General features: G+C 46.6%; 1 protein-coding gene and 1 long non-coding RNA gene across 2 annotated transcripts in view; both read left to right on the top strand.

Annotated features, from left to right (window-relative positions):
* The first annotated feature begins 1346 nt into the window (after positions 1-1346).
* Positions 1347-3398, top strand: LOC139436940 (uncharacterized). The gene is made up of 3 exons (XR_011646446.1): positions 1347-1421; positions 2656-2812; positions 3165-3398. It is a non-coding gene; the product is annotated as an uncharacterized lncRNA (long non-coding RNA).
* Positions 3399-10216: 6818 nt separating this feature from the next.
* Positions 10217-17292, top strand: part of BCO1 (beta-carotene oxygenase 1) — a 34841-nt gene continuing 27765 nt past the window's right edge. The window contains exons 1-2 of the mRNA XM_004449491.3: positions 10217-10507; positions 16055-16183. Of these exons, the coding sequence (XP_004449548.1) occupies positions 10444-10507; positions 16055-16183 (193 nt within the window). The 5' untranslated portion in view covers positions 10217-10443. The remainder of the gene's footprint in view (positions 10508-16054; positions 16184-17292) is intronic.

The following is a 17292-nucleotide window of genomic DNA, read 5'->3' as shown; positions in this document are numbered from 1 at the left end:
TGATGCAACTGGAAAATGACCTTATACGGAAGGTTCAATGCGGATCAGCAGAATATCCATGTCTACATAAAATACCATGACTTTAAAATGCTGTTTGACCTAAAGTAAGGGGGAAATGGAAAGGAGAAATGAGTTTATATGGCTACGAGTTTCTAAAAAAGAGTCTGGAGGCTGGCAGAAGGTTTGCCCTCATGCACAACTGAGCAGAGTCAGAGAGACAGATAAAGCAGATACAACCCCCAGATATTGGTTCCTTTGAGGGCTAAAGAGACCCATGGGAGTTATGGTCATGGCCGATGGGGTTAACTACCAGGACAGATGGCCCCTCTTTGGAAATGGTGTTTATGTGTGATGAATCTGGACTCAGATGGGATCTCCCTTCATAAGACTTTCATGCTAATGTGCTGGAGGTGCAGTTAATGTTGGGGTTTAAGATATATTTAGGGGATTTGAATCTCTGGACTGACAATGTGATAGCCAGATCCTGAGCCTCAACAGACTCCAGCACCTACAATCTGATTTATTGGACTTACCACACTCAGCTAAGATGGAGGTGAAGAAGGACAACCACCACACCATGGAGCCTAGAGTGATTACAACTGAAAATGGGAGGATTGCATCCAGCATCCAGGTGGAATCTGAGCCTCCTCTTGACATAAAGGTGCAATGGACACAACCAATCCAGTGTCCACATAGAAGAGGTGGCATTGGATTGGGAAAAGTGGACATAATGGACAAAGGGTATGGGGAAAGGCAGGAAGAGATGAGAGGTGGAGGCGTCTTCGGGACATGGAGCTGCCCTGGATGGTGCTTCAGAGGTAATCACCGGACATTGTAAATCCTCACAGGGCCTACATGATGGAATAGAGGAGAGTATGGGCCATGATGTGAACCAATGTATATGAGGTGCAGAGGTGCCCAAAGATGTACTTACCAAATCCAATGGATGTGTCATGATGATGGGAACGAGTGTTGTTGGGGGGGGGAAGAGGGGGGGTGGGGGGGTGGGGTTGAATGGGACCTCACATATATATTTTTAATGTAATATTATTACAAAGTCAATAAAAAATAAAAAAATTTAAAAAAAAAAAAAAAAAAAGGGAGTGAAAGAGAAACCACCAGAACTTGTCTGTAAAAAGAACAAATCCATTGACAGCCTTTTCCATTACCAAATAAATTATTTTGCTAAATTACTATGTAGTACAATGAGGCCGCTGCAGTGCATTTTCATTCATTTGTTCCTTCATTCATCCAGTAAATATTTTTTTAGCACAAATATTTGCCAGGCACTGCACTGAACTCTGGATTTTAAACGGGGGAGTGCCATGATCAGGGTCCAACTTCAGCCAGGTTACCTGGTGGCAGCAGAGAAGGAGGATTGGAGGGGTGGGTCTGAGGCAGGAGGAGACTGCTTCCTAGAGGTTAGTGACTGAGGGGCTGGAGAAGAGAGGAACAGTCTGAAAGATTATTTAGGAGGTAGAAATCCCAGGGTTATGGTCCAGACAAGAATCCAAACATTATTTTTTAAAGTGAATTTTTGTCAAGCCTCCTTGATTGGTGGAAAGTCAGACGGTTCCAGCTTGGGCATTAGTAGACACTTCTTTTTCTACTATAATACCCTCTTATTTCAATCCTGCCAATTCTATCTCCTAAGTGCAGCATATTGTTTGTATTCATTACTATTATGTAAACTATAGCACTCACCATAATTTGCTGTAATTATTATTTGCACTTCTATTTCCCTTATTAGACTTTGCTCTCATTGAGGTCAGGAGCTATGACTTCCCACTTTCTTATCTTTAATGCCTAACATGATGTCAGTCTCTGCTGCTCGATAGGACTTTGTGGAATTAATGGATTATATTAAATGTTAGTGACATAATTTAAGGACTTTTGTTTTGTGGGGACATTTTCTCTCCAGGAGGCCCAGGGAGTCTCTCCAACCACTCCGTAAATCCTGCTTCCTGAGCCAGGCCCATAGAGAGCACAGATTCTCTTTGTGGAGTTCAGCACCGATGCTCTTTTTTCCTCAAGGAAGTTGCTGCCACCTCTGTACTGTGGGGACTTTGCCTGTCACCGTGAACCCTGCTATCCATGATTTCAATGTTATCTGCTCACCTTATCGCCCTGGCTAATTAGAGGCATCATTTAGAGCCTAACTTAATTGGAAAACTGTAAAATAATTTAGATATGATAATGTATGAACAAAAGGGAAATATTAACTTGTTTTAGATAACAACTTTGTAATAGGAGATACAGATTTGCAAAATAAGACTTGTTTTTTATAGTACAAAAAGCTTTTTGTTCTGGATTTAGCTTTTGCTTCTTAACCACATGAATAATGTATAGTCCCAATCCATTCCATGGAAAAAGCCATCCCAGAGAAAGGTAGCCTCCTCTTTCCCACTCCCTCCCCAAAATTACTGGGGTAAGGGGATCCCACTTTCACATATTTGACCTCTCATTTCTGGACGAGGGGCACAACCTCACCAAGCTTCCCTTACTTTGTCTATAAAATGGGGATAATTGCATCACAGGGTCTGTGCTAATATCGGTGGATGTCATGTGTGTAAACTACAGAGCAGGGAGCATGCCATCATGTGAAATCCCTTCTTCCTCTAACCCCGATATTCACATTCTTCCTTTCTCTCAAAGGGAGGACGTGCAGGCCACCTGCTTTCCCTGTGGGCATCTGGGGCCTCCGAGGGCCCATGGTGCGTGGTTCTGACGCAAGCCTCCACACTCGAGAAGCAAATCCTCTTCTCCAAGGCTCTGGATTGCGACTGAAGCAGCACGGTCAACTGGTGCACATGTATGTGTGACTTGGGAGGAGGCTTCCGAGATGCCCAGGGCCATGGGTCAAGCCTGCCGTGCAACACCAGCCCCCTGCCGCTCTACCCTCCTTCCTTGCTCTTTCTCTCCAGTCCTAACCTCCTCGCCTCTTCCCTCCCTTCCCTGTTCGCTCCTACCATGGCCCCCACACAACACACCCCGTCACGGGTTGATGAACTGTGTCCCCCAAAAAGAGATCTTGAAGTCCTCACCCCTGATTCCTGTGCACGTGCCCTGATTTGGAAGTTGGGTCTTAGCAGATGCCATCAAGTTAAGATGAAATCATGCTGGATTAGGGTGGGCCCTAACCTAGGACGACCGGTGTCTTCCAGAAGGGACATCTGGACACAGAGACACGTACACAGACAGAAGAAGGCCCGGTGAAGACGGAGGTGGAGAGTGGAGTGACATTGCCACAAAGTGAGAAACAGCTGGTGCCACCAGGAGCTGGAAGAGGCAGGAAAGGATCCTCCCCTAGAGCCTTCAGAGGGAGCGCGGCCCTGCTGGCACCTTCCTTTCAGACTTCCAGCCTCCAGAAATGGGAAAGAATAAATCTCTGTTGTTTTAAGCCACCCAGTTTGTGGTCATTTGTTACGGCAGCCCCTAGAAACTAATAAACACCGCTTCCTTCCAATAATCCAGAACAACTTGTGCGGCAGCTGTGCTGTGTCGTGCCTCTGAGTCTTTGCACGGGCTGTTCCCCTTATTAGTATCGCTCTTGCCATCTTCTCCACTCGACCAGTTCCTGAGATCCTTTAAGTCTCAGCTCAAGCACAGCTCCTGGCAGGAAGCCTCTCGGCTACCATTGGGGTTACCTCTAGTGTACAGCTGCCCCAGGTAGAACAGATGAATGAATGAATGAGTGAAGGAAGGAACAAATGGACAAATCAGCATGCTGCCACTGCCAACCACATGCTTCTCCGTATCCTCTAAACTGACCTGTCGTGCTGGTCATAACTGCTCTGTCCACCCTTCACATGTAAATGACATCTTAGCAGCTCTCCGAGCTCAACAGTGCCTACTGAACTTTCTAGGATGATGGAAATGTTCTACGTGCACGCCATCTACTAGGATAGCCCCTCGTCACAGGTGGGTAAAGAGCCCTTGAATTGTGGCCAGAGCACCTGAGGAACTGAAGCTTTAATTTAATTCAACCGTAATTTACATTTAAATTTAACTAGTCATGTGTCTAGTGCAGCTGAGCTCTTACATTCATGCCATCATTTGATATCATCTCTTGGCTTAGGAGACCATTGGCTACAATTGAAAACCCACGTTCTTACCAACCCTGCACAATCCGATCCCTAAACCACTTTCCAGCCTTGTCTCAGGGGTTGCGGAGTCTGATGGCAGCTGCGGGACCCTGGAGGTTCCACTGCGTACAGGCAGGTTACTGAAACCCTCTGTGCCTCACTTCCCTCGCCTGGAGATGGGGCTGAAACACCTATACCCAGGGTTATTGTGTATAGGTGTGGCCGTGATTCCTACGTTAAAAGCTTAGAAGGGTGCCGGGCACATAGGGAGCGCTCAACGAATCTCACCTAGTGATCATTCGCTCTTGCTATCTCCCTGGAGGAGCTGACTAGCTTCTTGGCTGTCCCCCGGCTCCAAAGTTTGGCTCTGTGCCATTGTCACTGGTCCGCCTGCCTAGAAAGGCCCCCCTCCTCTTTGCCCATCCAAATACTCCCCACTTTCCAGGGCTCAACTACACACCCCCTCTTCCAGGAAGTCTTCCTTCTGAGCCCTCCCAGCCTGAGCATTCTCTCCCACCTCTGACCTCCATTGGCCCCTTCTAGAACACCTGAGAGGGGCAACGATTAGTTACCACTTACTGTGTACACGTCTTCACCCATAGTCAGGTTAGAAGAAACTTAAAATCTGAGACTAGGTTCTTAGTATCTTCTCGTTCAAGGGACGGGCCAGAGCTTTCTGTATGGTAACTGCTCGCGACAATTTATATTTTTGATTGTCATATTGGCTGATCTTTCCAGCTCTTCTTTCTTCGCCAAGAAAAGACAGGAAAAGGAACATGGTTTGAGCCTCTACTATCTTCTAAGCGCTGTAACTGCTGTGCTCACAAAGCTTACTTGGTTTAATCTGCACCCACCAAGCAGATATCGTAACTCCCATTTTAGAGATCTGGAAATGCGGGTCTGAGACTTAAGTAAGTGACTAGAGAACGCTCAGGAAGTGCAAGAGCTGAGGCTCAAATTCAGATGGGTCTATTCAGGTAACTGGTCTCCAAAGGTGACCCCCAAAGAGCCACGTGGCCAGAGCCCGGCCTTCACACACTTGGGTCACCCTCTCCCCACTGAATCTTGGGGGACCTGTGACTGGCGTTAACCTACAGAATACGATGGAAATAAAACTACGCCAGTTCTGGGGTCAGCCTGTAAGGAGACTGGCAGCTTCTGCATCCTCTTTCCCAAGACACTGGCTTTTGAGAGCCCTTTGGAGCCATGTAAGAAGTGTGGCTACCCTGCTGGAGAGATCCCACGGAGAGGCTCAAGGAGACATTCCAGGAGAGGCAGAAGGCCAGACCTACCCCCTCAGCATCCCAGCCGGCCACCGTATGTCTTGCAGCCACATCAGGGACGCCAAGCTCTAAGAGCCGAAGCATCACCCAGCTAAGCCCAATCAACCCACAGAATTGTGGGAAGTAATAAAAATGGTGGTTGTTTAAGCCACTAAGTTTTGGAGTGGTTTGTTATACAGCAATAAAGGACCAAAACACTGTGTAAGACCCACTACTTCCCTCTTCATTCCTGGTGCCCCTGTCCTCTCAGACTCTGGCCAGTTCCCAGTCACATTTTTTTTTTTTATTTTGTTTTTCTATTCCCAGTCACATTTTAAGGTGGTGAAGACATGATGGACGTTGCCAGTGAGACATTCACTTTTGCTCTCATATCTACTTCTCTTCCCCAACAGGCAGCTCACAAAAGGGGGAAGCTGGGAAACGGACTTTGGCCCAGTGGTTAGGGCGTCCGTCTACCACATGGGAGGCCTGTGGTTCAAGCCCCGGGCCTCCTTGACCCGTGTGGAGCTAGCCCATGCCCAGTGCTGATGCGCGCAGGGAGTGTCCTGCCACGCAGGGGTGTCCCCCGCGTAGGGGAGCCCCACGCGCAAGGAGTGCACCCATAAGGAGAGCCGCCCAGCGCGAAGGAGGGAGCAGCCTGCCGAGGAATGGCGCCGCCCACACTTCCCGTGCCGCTGACGACAACAGAAGCGGACAAAGAAACAAGACGCAGCAAAAAGACACAGAAAACAGACAACCGGGGGAGGGGAGGGGAATTAAATAAATAAAAATAAATCTTTAAAAAAAAAAAAAAAAGGGGGAAGCATGACCGTGCAGTGGGGAAGAATATGCACTGACTCCCTGTGTGACTGTGACCGAGGGACTCAATATTTCTGAGGCTGTACATGTAAGGTTGCCAATGGCTCCCTTGCAGGGGCGGTAGGGTCAGCTGAGACTGCTAATAAAAGGCTCGGTGCAATGCTTGGCTCTTGCTGAGCACACAGCGACTAGAGGTCATCACAGGCTGGGCTGCGCAGTCCTGGAGCCAGCTCCTGCTGAGACAAGTCCCTTGTCCTGCTCTTCTCTTGTTAACCAAGAGGTCGGAAGCAGGGGGCAGACCTCTGGGGATCCAGAGCTTCTTGGATAAGTGCGGCTGCTGCTTCTTGTTATCTCTATTTATAAAGAGAATGAAGGCATCCCGTAAATCACTGCAGAAGTCCTAACCCTTCTGGGAAATGCATGACCAGCCTTGGCCCCTGAACAAAAGGAACATCATGGGAACCCAAGAGGCAGAGACTGAGTCTCATTAATTTCCTCTATATCCCCAGAACTTGGCACATAGTAGGTGTGCGCACCCAGAAGACACAAATTCTTTTTCTGTTTTGTTTTCTGCTCTATTTTCAACACATAGCCATTGCTCAGTAAATATATGCTGAATGAACAAATGAATGAATGACTTTTATACTGCCTAGAGCAGATACCATAGGCTGCCTCTCCCATTTCACCCCTTCCCTTTTCCTCGCTAATGGAATCCTGTGACTCAGGGCAATGTGCCAGCCCAGGGGAGACTCGTGATTGGTTTACAGAAATTAGAGCACTCTTGTTTCTCTTTGCCAGGGGTTGGGTTAGGGGTGGTCACGTGCCACAATTCAGCTAATGAGATGTAAGAGAAAGTCTGCTCAGGAGATTCTGGGGATGATTTTCCTCTGGCATAAAAAGAGAGATGCAAGAAGAAAACCCCTCCTTCATCCCTACTTTACCTTCCTGCTTTTGCTAATATTACATGAGGATGTGATTCCTGGAGTAGAGGCAATCGTTGGTAACCAAAACTGAACAAGCCCCAGGATGAGAGTGAACAAGATGGAAGGATGAACTTGGCCCTGACTTGATGACTCAGAGGAGCTTCTGAGCAACCCAGGACCCCCACCCCAGAGGACTTCACATCTGACATACACATCCCTGGGTTTCACCAGACATCCTGTTGCTTGCAGCCAAAGCATCTCCCCTTAACTCACTGTGCCTTAATAGTATCTATTGAAATGATCAGTTTGACATCACTACCATCAAAAACCTTTGCTCACAGTGTAATTGCCCCTGGGGTGCGGTTGGGTCCTGGATAAAGAGAGCTTGTCCTCAGTATTATGTAACAAGGCAACGGTATGAACCCAAGATTGTCCCTCTCGGGGTCCATGCCTCCATCGACACATCCATCCATTAAGTTGTGCAATAAAAATATGGCCAGTACCCAATATCCAATATGCATCAGGAACTGTATAGAATTGAATTGTCAGAGTAAGTACTTTGAGGTCAGGCTGTCTGCCTTTAATTTCTAACTTAACGTCTTAGTAGCTGTGTGACCTAGAGCAAGCTGGTTGTCTTCTTTGAGTTTTCTCATCTCTAGAAAGGTGCTAGGAACACCCATCTTGTGGGATAATTTTAAAACCAGAGCAAGTTGATACATGCCAAGTACTCAGTGGACTCAGAAAGTGCTCAGTGGGTGGGGCCATTGTTATATACAAAAATGGACACAAAACATGGTCATGTTTTCACTGATAAAATGTCATAATCCTCCCACCAAACCCTGTGACATGTGTATTGGCATCCCCATTTGGAAATGAGTAAAGTGAGGTTCAGAGGGGTCATGTGACAATAGTCACAGTGTGATTAAATCACCGGGTCTTCTGATCTCTGACCCTTGAGCTCGTTTCTTCTGCTCCACGGCTGCCACCCCAGTGTGATAGATTTCCCCTGAGCCCTTTGTGTGGGCCACACATTCTCATTGAAACCTCACAAGGACACCATTTTCACAAAAAAAGTAAATAAATCTGACCTGGCTGTACATGGTTAGACCAGATAGCATAATAAACAGGCGAGTTGTTATGGGACTCAAAGGAAATGTGGGTCGAAGGGAAAGGGCAGGAAGGGGTAATAACACTGACAGCTGTCTGTTTGGAGTTGGGCACTGCGCTAGACCCTGGATTTACAAAAGCCATGAGACTCTGCTTTCATTCTGCCCCTATTTTACAGTTCAGGAAATGGAGGCTCAAAGAAGGTCTGTAATATGCTCCAGACAAGCAGGAAAGGGAGAGCTGGACTTTGAATCTAGTATCAACTCCAACAACAGGTATCATCTTTACCTTGGATCTGTTGCACATATTAGAATTATCCAGAGACATTTTTTAAAAATATTGATGCCTGGGGAAGCACTGTGGCCCAATCTGTTGGGCTCCTGTCTACCGTATGGGAGGCCCTGGGTTTGTGTCCCAGGGTTCCTTGCGAAGGCGGCCTCGCCTGCATGCTGCAGAGAGCCACCCAGCCGCAGATGCCCCAGAGAGCTGACGCAGCAAGGTGATGCAACAAAAAGGGAGACAAGCAAAAATACAGAAGAGCGCGCAGCAAAAGGACACAGAGAGCAGGCACAGACACCGAAGAATGCACAGCAAAACGACACAGAGGTCAGACAGCACGCCAAAAAAAAAAGCCTCAAGGGGTGGGGAGGAATATTGGTGCTTGGGCTCCACCTTTGGAGAGTCCTAAACAGTGGACCTGGAGTGGAGGCGCCGCAAGCACGAGCATTTTAAAACCCTAAACCAGGCGATGGGAAAGTGCAGCTGAGGAGGGAAGCACCCCCCCTAGGGCACTCTGCCCTGGGGAGGAAGCAACCTGTGAGGCAGGCACCGGTCTCAGCCCAAACGGACAGTGACTGTCCCCTGGGTGTGGCATAAAGACCCATACCACACACTTTTCCTTTCCTACACACCGAGGCGATGGCTGTTGTTTTGTTTTTCTTTAAGCAACAATTGCTCACTAACTCATCACCCAAAGTCTTAAGCAACTTAAATGTGGATTTTAGGCAACAGCGTCACATACAAGATGTACAAATATAAGGAAACCCTAAAAGGAAATCCAGGCTAGAAGGTAGACCTGAAATTTGATTTTGACTATTCATCCTAATTCCCAAGCAGAGTTTTTGGTTCCCTGTATTTATTTTTCAAATGGGTACACAAAACAGTATCTATTTCTTTCTTCAAAATAGAAAAAAACTCACTAAGGTGCTCTTCGCTTGTGAATTTTTAGGGGGAGGGTCAGGTATCTGTACTACAAACAAAACAAAACATCTCCCATTTCTGCCAGAGGCGCTCCCCTGCAGTGGGCGGGAATTCATGGGGTTGACCGAGCTCTGTGCTGCCCCCAATTTCAGTGGTCAGGGGGTCATCCCACGGTCTCTTCTTGTTCCCATCACAAACCACCCAGCTCTTGGGCCCAGTTATTTCCCACAACATAATTAAGCAGAAGGTATTGAATTATCTCCACCAACACAGAACTCATCCAAGCTTTTCTTTTTCTTTAGCAAATTTTTATTGTCTTTTTTTTTAAGATACATGGATCACACAAATTGTTACATTAAAAAATATAAGAGAAAAAAATATATATAAGAGGTTCCCATATACCCCACCCCCCTCCCCCCATTCCTCCTCTTTCATCATTATGGCACATTCACTGCAACTGATGAATACATTTTGGAGCGCTGCTACACCGCATGGATTATAGTTTGCATTGTAGTTTACACACTCCCCCAGTCCATTCAGTGGGTTATGGCAGGATATATAATGTCCTGCATTTGTCCCTGCAATATATTCAGGACAACTCCAAGTCCCAAAAATGCCCCTGTATCACACCTCTTCTTCCCTCTCCCTGCCTTCAGAAACTCCCGTGGCCACTGTCTCCACATCACTCTTCTCTTGGTTAAGCCAAAAAGGAAACTGGAAAGGGTGAGCTGGGCTGTAGTAAGAGAGGATTAAAGATGAGCTCTGACCCGGCGAGGCATTGACCTTCAACCAGAGGCCCTTATAAATTACGCCAGCACAGCCTCCCTAGCGTACAAAGAGACACAGGCCCTCGGAGAAGGAAATATCAGAGGTGGCCATGAGCAAAAGAGGGAAATAAATAGCCTCAGGAAGGAAAGGATATAAAGGTGGCCTGGGGGTGGGAGTCGGGGAGAAGAGCCAAAGGAAAAGCAAGGAGGAGCGGAGCTGCAGTCCCTTCCAGGGCAGGCGCGCCGCTGCTTGCTGGGTGCTCGCTCGGCACCCCTTGCCATGGATATAATATTTGGCAGAAATAAGACGGAACAGCTGGAGCCTGTGAGGGCCAAAGTCACAGGTGAGCATGAGCCACTTTTGCATAAAAGATGGGCTCTTTATATGTTCATATGCATGTATTTTTTTCTGATTAAATGACTATTTGGAAAATGATTCATAATCTAGACACAGTCTCTGTGAAAATCTACGTGTGCTTATAAACATTATAACTGACCGTGTGCCCAAGGAGAGAGGGTCATTCTCACTAGTTTCAGGAGAAAAGACCCAGGAATGCCATATATCCATTATAGAGTTTCTGTTTGGGGTGATGAAAAACTTTTGTTAATGATGTGATATTAGTAGCACATTATAAACGTAACTAATGCCACTGGAATGTACACTTAAAAATGGTTAAAATGATTAAAATGGGGAGTGAATGTGGCTCAAGCGGTTGAGCACTTGCTTCCCACATGGGAGGTTCCGGGTTGGGTTCCCCGTGCCTCCTATGAGGAAAAAAACCCCAAACAACAAGCAAACAAATGAAAAAGCCAACTCAGGCACTGATGTGGCTCAGTGGTTGAGCACCTGCTTCCTACATACAAGGTCCCGGGTTCAATCCCCAGCCCCGGTACCTAAAAAAAATAAAAAATAAAAATAAAAAAAGGTTAAGATGGCAAATTTTAGGTTTTATGTGTTACCATGATTTTTTCCCTAACAAATCAATTTAATGATACATATTAATAAAACATCAATCCATCCAAAGGGTATAATCAATGGTATTTGGTATAATCATGTAGTTGTGCATTCATCACCCTGATCATTTTTAGAGTGTTTTCATTATTACAGTAGTAATAATAATAGTAATAATAGTAAAGTACAAAAACCAAACAAAACTCATAACCTCTTCATCTATGCTTCCCCTGCTGTACATAGCTGCTCTTCTGTTTCCTTCTCTCTAGTACATTTGTATTTATATTTTGTAAAAATCTTGTATATGCAATATCACCAATATTCATATTTTATATGAGGTTTCACTAGGTTATACAGTCCCTTGTTACTTTTTAAAGCTTTCCTTCTAGTGATATAAATGTCCTTAGGCTTTAAAAGAGGGATTAGACTGTGACGTGTCCATGCCAGCTGTGTGCTCCCTTGGGGCAAACGCCTGTATGCTAAATTCATGTCAACAGGTCCTAGAGCCAACAGAGCACCCGGGAGGCGCCCGCAGGGCCCTGCTGACCCGGCCACAGGCATGCTCAGCTGTGAGCCGCAGGGCCTGCCTCAGGCCCCCCAGGGCTCCGAGCCTTCCACCGTCTGCCCCTTCTCCTGCCTTCTTTCTCCTCTGCTGGGCTGCTGGGCTGCCACGCCCCTGCTGCTGCAACCCTGGAGGGTGCTTTCGGGGTCTGAGCCCTCCAGGACCCGCATCTTGTGGCGCTCCTCCCCTCCCCCCACCTCCCCAGAACCTCCAAGGAGCTGGCCCCAGGCATTTCCATCTTTCCAAGCCTGGATAGTTTTCACAAGGAGAGGGCAACGGCAGCGCTGCCTGGGAGAAAGGCAGACGGCATCTTAGGAACAGGTTTGGAAGACTTTGGCAAGAAAAGATGCTTTTATGTATATATTTTCCTGATTACAAAGATAACGTGCTATAATCGTATACATATATATATAATTTGGGAGCATAAATGAAAACATAGAAGGAATTAACATCAACTGTACTCCCATCTTTTAAGCACTGTTCATATTTGGGTATATTTCCTTTGAGTGTTAAAGACAGACTTTACTATACAGATATATAAATATTTTTCAAAAAGCAAATACAAATTTACTATTAATTTTGCATTTTAAAAAAGGGATCCTATTGTACACACTATTTTGTGTTTTTTAACCAAGTCACATTTTAATGTTAACCGAAGTGTAAATATACAAACAGGGTTATTTTTAAAACTTGTAAGTAGTTGGCCTTACAAAATTATAGCACACTGTAAAGAAATCCCTCCCATATTTTGTACCAATTACACAATTCTGATATGCAGAGATTCTGTTTTTATTATACTGACAATGTACAACCAAGACTATTTACAATGCGAAAAAGTATATAGACCACAATTTAACATTCTGCTACTGGCAGCCACGTTTTGCCATGTCGTTATCTCTCCCTTTACGTGTCATGTTTAATGAAATCCTTGGAAATTTTAGAAAAAGAGTGTCACGGAAATCAAGAGACTGAACTGACCCCAAAGAACATTTAGATCAGTGTTTCTCAAAGTGGGGTTCCCAGACCTGCAGCATCGGCGTCACCTGGGAGCTTGTTAGAAAGGCAAGTTCTTGGCCTTCACCCTGAGCCCCATGAATCAGACCCTCTGCAAATGGAGCCCGGCCGGGACACTTCCACAGCTCCCCCCAGGGGAGCCGCCCAGATGTTACAGCCACTGTGCCACTTAACAGATACAAACTGAGGACTAGAGAGGAACCGGCAGAGGACAGGCCTCCTGACCTTCAGTCCAGGGCTCTGGCCTGGGTCAAGCCCGCCCTGTTGGTCACTGTCCATGGGCAGACAGCTAACTAAGGATTGCACCTGTGTCACCCTTTGTTCAGAGAGGCCATGTCAACACTCTGCCTTCATATCCAGCTGCTCATTACTGGCTGTGAGAACTGCTGTCAAGTTTTTTAACCATTCCCAGCCTCAGTTTCTCTAGATGTAAAATACCTATTGTGTAGGGTTGCCTCAAGTATGGCATGACCCATTCTACCTAGAACACAGTGCTGGGTATGCAAGTGCTCTGTAACGCTTGCTGTTATTATATCTAGGGCTTTTATAATATTCTCAGCTTCATCTTCTCTCCCTGCTCTGCCGCAAACCTGCTCCTCCTCTTATGTCCCGGACTCTGCAAATAGTCCCTCCATTCACTCAGTTGTCCAAGGCAGGGGACTCAGCCGTCGTTTTTCAGTCGGCCCCTACCCTTACGCCCATGTCCAATCCCCTCCAGGTCCTATCAGGTCTCCCTCCTCCGTGTCTCTTGCTCCATCAGTTTCTCCCCCTCCTACTGCTCCTACCCTGACCCTCAGTCTCCTCATCTACCTCCTCTCAGCTTTCTATACCCCACAGCCAGAAACAACTTTTGAAACTGAAAATCTGACCATAGTACATTTAGATGAAATGTCCACAATAGACAAATCCACAGAGACAGAAAGTAGATCTGTGGTTGCCAGGGGCAGAGCTGTGGATGGGATTGGGGGTGGCTGCTAATGAGTATGGTGCTTCTTTTTTGGGTGATGTAAATGGTCTGGAGTTAGATAGTGATGATGGTTACATCATGTGAATATACCAAGAATCACTGGCTCACACACTTTAAAATGATGACTTTTCTGTGAATTTTATCTTGATTAAAACAATTGCAGGGGAGTGGAGGTATCTCAAGTGGTTGAGCCCCTGCTTCCCATGTACAAGGTCCCAGGTTCAATCCCCAGTACCTCCTAAAAACAATCAAACAAACAAATGAAAAACCACCTGAGATGGTCAGGCTATTGAGTCAACTCAGCCAGGTAATTGTGCCCAGATGTTTGGTCAAGCAAGCACTGGGCTAACTGTAATACAAGGGCATTTATGGAGTTTAGTCACCATTGACTTTACTGCAGTGGTAAATCACAGATAGCTGGTTATAATTACATCTGTCAGGGAGATTGTCATCAGCAATGAGTGACGCTTAACCCAATCAGTTGAATGCCTTAAAAGGGGAAGTGATTCCAACATTGGGAGAGAATTTCCCAGCTTGTCTTTGGACAGCCAACATCTCCCAGAACTCGTCAAGAACCTTCTCTGGACTTTCATTGCAACCCCTGGTTGCAGCCTGCCTGTGGAACCTGGACTTGTGCATGCCCACGGCTACATGAGAGACTCTTATAGAATTGCATACTATTGACAGATATTCCTTGCTGACTCTGTTTCCCTAGAGAACCCTGACTAATACACCATCTTTCTCACTGGGGAGCGGATGTAGCTCAATGGTTGAGTTCCCGCTTCCCATGTACAAGGTCCTGGGTTCAAGTCCCTGTACCTCCTAAAAAAACTTGTAAAAAAGAAATCTAATCTTCAATAGCACTCCATTCTTCCTAGGATGAAATCGGAATTCTTAGTGTGGTCTTGTTGACCTTCATCATCTGGTCCTTGCTTAACTCTATAGCCTCATTTCTCATTACTTCTTCAGTTAAAAATTATGAGCTAGCCTCACTTACTCATCTCCTGGTCTTTGAACTGACTGCATCTGTCTTGGTCTAGTTCCCGCAAAGACAAGGATTCAAGTATTAGTAGTTTATTTAGGAGGTGATCCCAAGAAACACTGGCAATGAAGGTCATGAAAAAAGTGTTATCAGGCCATTTACCACCATGGGCTAAAGAGCTCAAACCTGCTGGGAGGTGTAGGGACAGTGTTAAATATGCTTGCGTTATCCCAACTGAGGGCAAAAAGTGGTGGTTATTTGGTATTTGCCCACCAATTCAGCTTCCATCATTGATTGAGAACTGCCTCCGGGGGCCTTACTCTCTATGTTGTATCTAGATTTATTTATTTTTATTTATTCCTTCCCCCCCACCCCCCATTGTTTGCACTCGCTCTCTCCTTGTCATCTTTCTAGGAGGCACCGGGAACCACACCGGGGCCTCCCCTGTGGGAGGGAGGTGCCTAATTGCTGGTGCCACCTCTGCTTCCTTCCATGTTGCATCTAGATTGTCTGATGTGTGGTTGAAACATGCTCCAGTGGCAAAAAAAACAAAAAAAAACAAAAAACCCCAGGAAGAGAGCTGCAGGTATTTCCAGAAAGCAGACTTCAGGGAGAGGGGAAGCTAAGGGGACATGGGTGGGGCGCCAACAGTTCTCCAAAGGAAATACACTGCTAGAGGCAGTCATGTAATTTTTGAATCTTCTAGTAGCCACATTTGACGAAATAAAAAGAAACAGATGAAATTAATGGTAATCATCTACTTCAACACAACCTCTCCAGAGGATTATCAGTTCAGTATGGCATCAGTATAAGAAATGACTGACGAGATATTTTAAATTCTTGTTTTCATGCTCAGTGTTAGAAATCCTGTGTGTATATTTTACATTTACACACACGTCAGTTCAGACTAGACGCATTTCAAGTGCTCAGTCGCCCTTGGGGCTGGTGGCTGCCATGTTGGATGGCTCAATTTTGCAAAGTCTTTTCCTCATGCCTCTGCAAGGCAAACACCACTGTCCTTCAAGAGTCAGCCAAGCCACCTCCTCCAGGAAGCAGTTTGCATCCTCCTGCTCTCACCCCACCCTGGGTGAGATTCTCTTCCAGGATCCCGCAGCACCCCTTGCTGAGTCCTTAGCATTGCCCTTTCCACATGTATTTTGAGTGTCTTTGATTCTCTGTCTCCTCAGTGGACTGTGAACAATGTGAGGACAGGCACAATCTCCATTCATCTCAGCACCCTCAGGGCTAGCGCAGTGCCAGGCGTCCTCTATGTGGTTTTTTATTTTCCAGACATGACCGCTGAAGACATGAGTGAGCAAGTGATGTTGGGCCCTGATTCCCTTCCATAGCCATTTCATCTAGTTTTTTGGTGTGGTCCTGCAAACTGGAACCTAAACGTCCTTTCTCTTAACAGGCAAGATTCCAACATGGCTGCAGGGAACCCTGCTTCGCAATGGACCTGGGATGCACACGGTGGGGGAGACCAGATACAACCACTGGTTTGACGGGCTGGCCTTGCTCCACAGCTTCACCATCAGAGCCGGTGAGAGCGCTGTGTTAGCTTCCCCTTGCTGCCGTGACCAGTCACCTCATGCTTAGTGGTGCCAAGCAACGGAGACTTATTCTCTTATAGCTCCGGAGGTCAGAAGTCTGAAGCAGGTTGTCGGGGCTGTGTTCTTTCTAGAGGTTCCAGGAGGTTATCCATTTCCTTCATTTTCTAGTTTCTAGAGGCTGCCTGTATTCCTTGGCTTGTGGCCATCTTCAAAGTCAGGTTAAGGACCCTCTCAGGTCTCGGTCGTCTCATCTGTAAAACGGACATATCGGTAGCCTATCTCATAGAGTTGTTGGGAGATTTAAATGAAACACATGTAAGGAGCTCTGTATAATTCCTGGCACGTAGTTAAGCTCAATAAGTCTGAGCTATTAGGTTCACACTCTGCTCTCCTATGTCCATTTGCTGTGTGTTTTTCTGTGTCTGCTTGTATTCTCATTAGGCAGCTCTGGGCACAGGTCCTGAAACCTTCTGCAGTGGGAGAGAGGTGATTACTCTCTTGTACCACCTCAGCTCCCTTTTCTGCTAACATCTTGTTTTCTCTCCTATTGTGTCTCATGTTGTGTCATTTTGCTGTGCCAGCTCTCTGCATTGGCCAGCACTCCTGCACGGGGTGGTATTCCTGCACGGGGCAGCACTCCCGCATGGGGTGGCATTCCTGCGTGGGCTGGCACTCCACATGGGCCAGCTTGGCACATGGGCCAGCTTGCCCTCACCAGGAGGCCCTGGGCATCAAACCCTGGACCTCCTCTATGGTAGACGGGAGCCCAACTGCTTGAGCCACATCCGTTTCCCCCAACAATTATTTTTTGAGTTCATACTCTATGCCACCAACTTGCCCTAACATTTCACAAATAGGGGCATTAGCTCTGAGTTGGCAAAAATTTGCAGAGTTTACTGTGACTCAGTTATTGAGCTGTTGGTGCCGTATTTCCTGATCATACTGAGCCTCACCAGTACCCTCATTTCCTAAACAGAAGTTGGCAATGACTCTTGGGGGAATGAATGCTGGTCTGGAGGTGCTTAGAAGGTAACCCAATGGCTCCCTTCCCTGGAGGCTCTGCTTCGTCAGGGCCCCAGGTCCTTCACAGTCTCCCTCC

The sequence above is a fragment of the Dasypus novemcinctus genome, chromosome 18, assembly GCF_030445035.2.
Source record: "Dasypus novemcinctus isolate mDasNov1 chromosome 18, mDasNov1.1.hap2, whole genome shotgun sequence".
In the NCBI taxonomy this organism is placed as follows: Eukaryota; Metazoa; Chordata; class Mammalia; order Cingulata; family Dasypodidae; genus Dasypus; species Dasypus novemcinctus.
The sequence above is the reverse complement of the archived record's forward strand: the minus strand, read 5'-3'. Positions and strand labels throughout refer to the sequence as shown.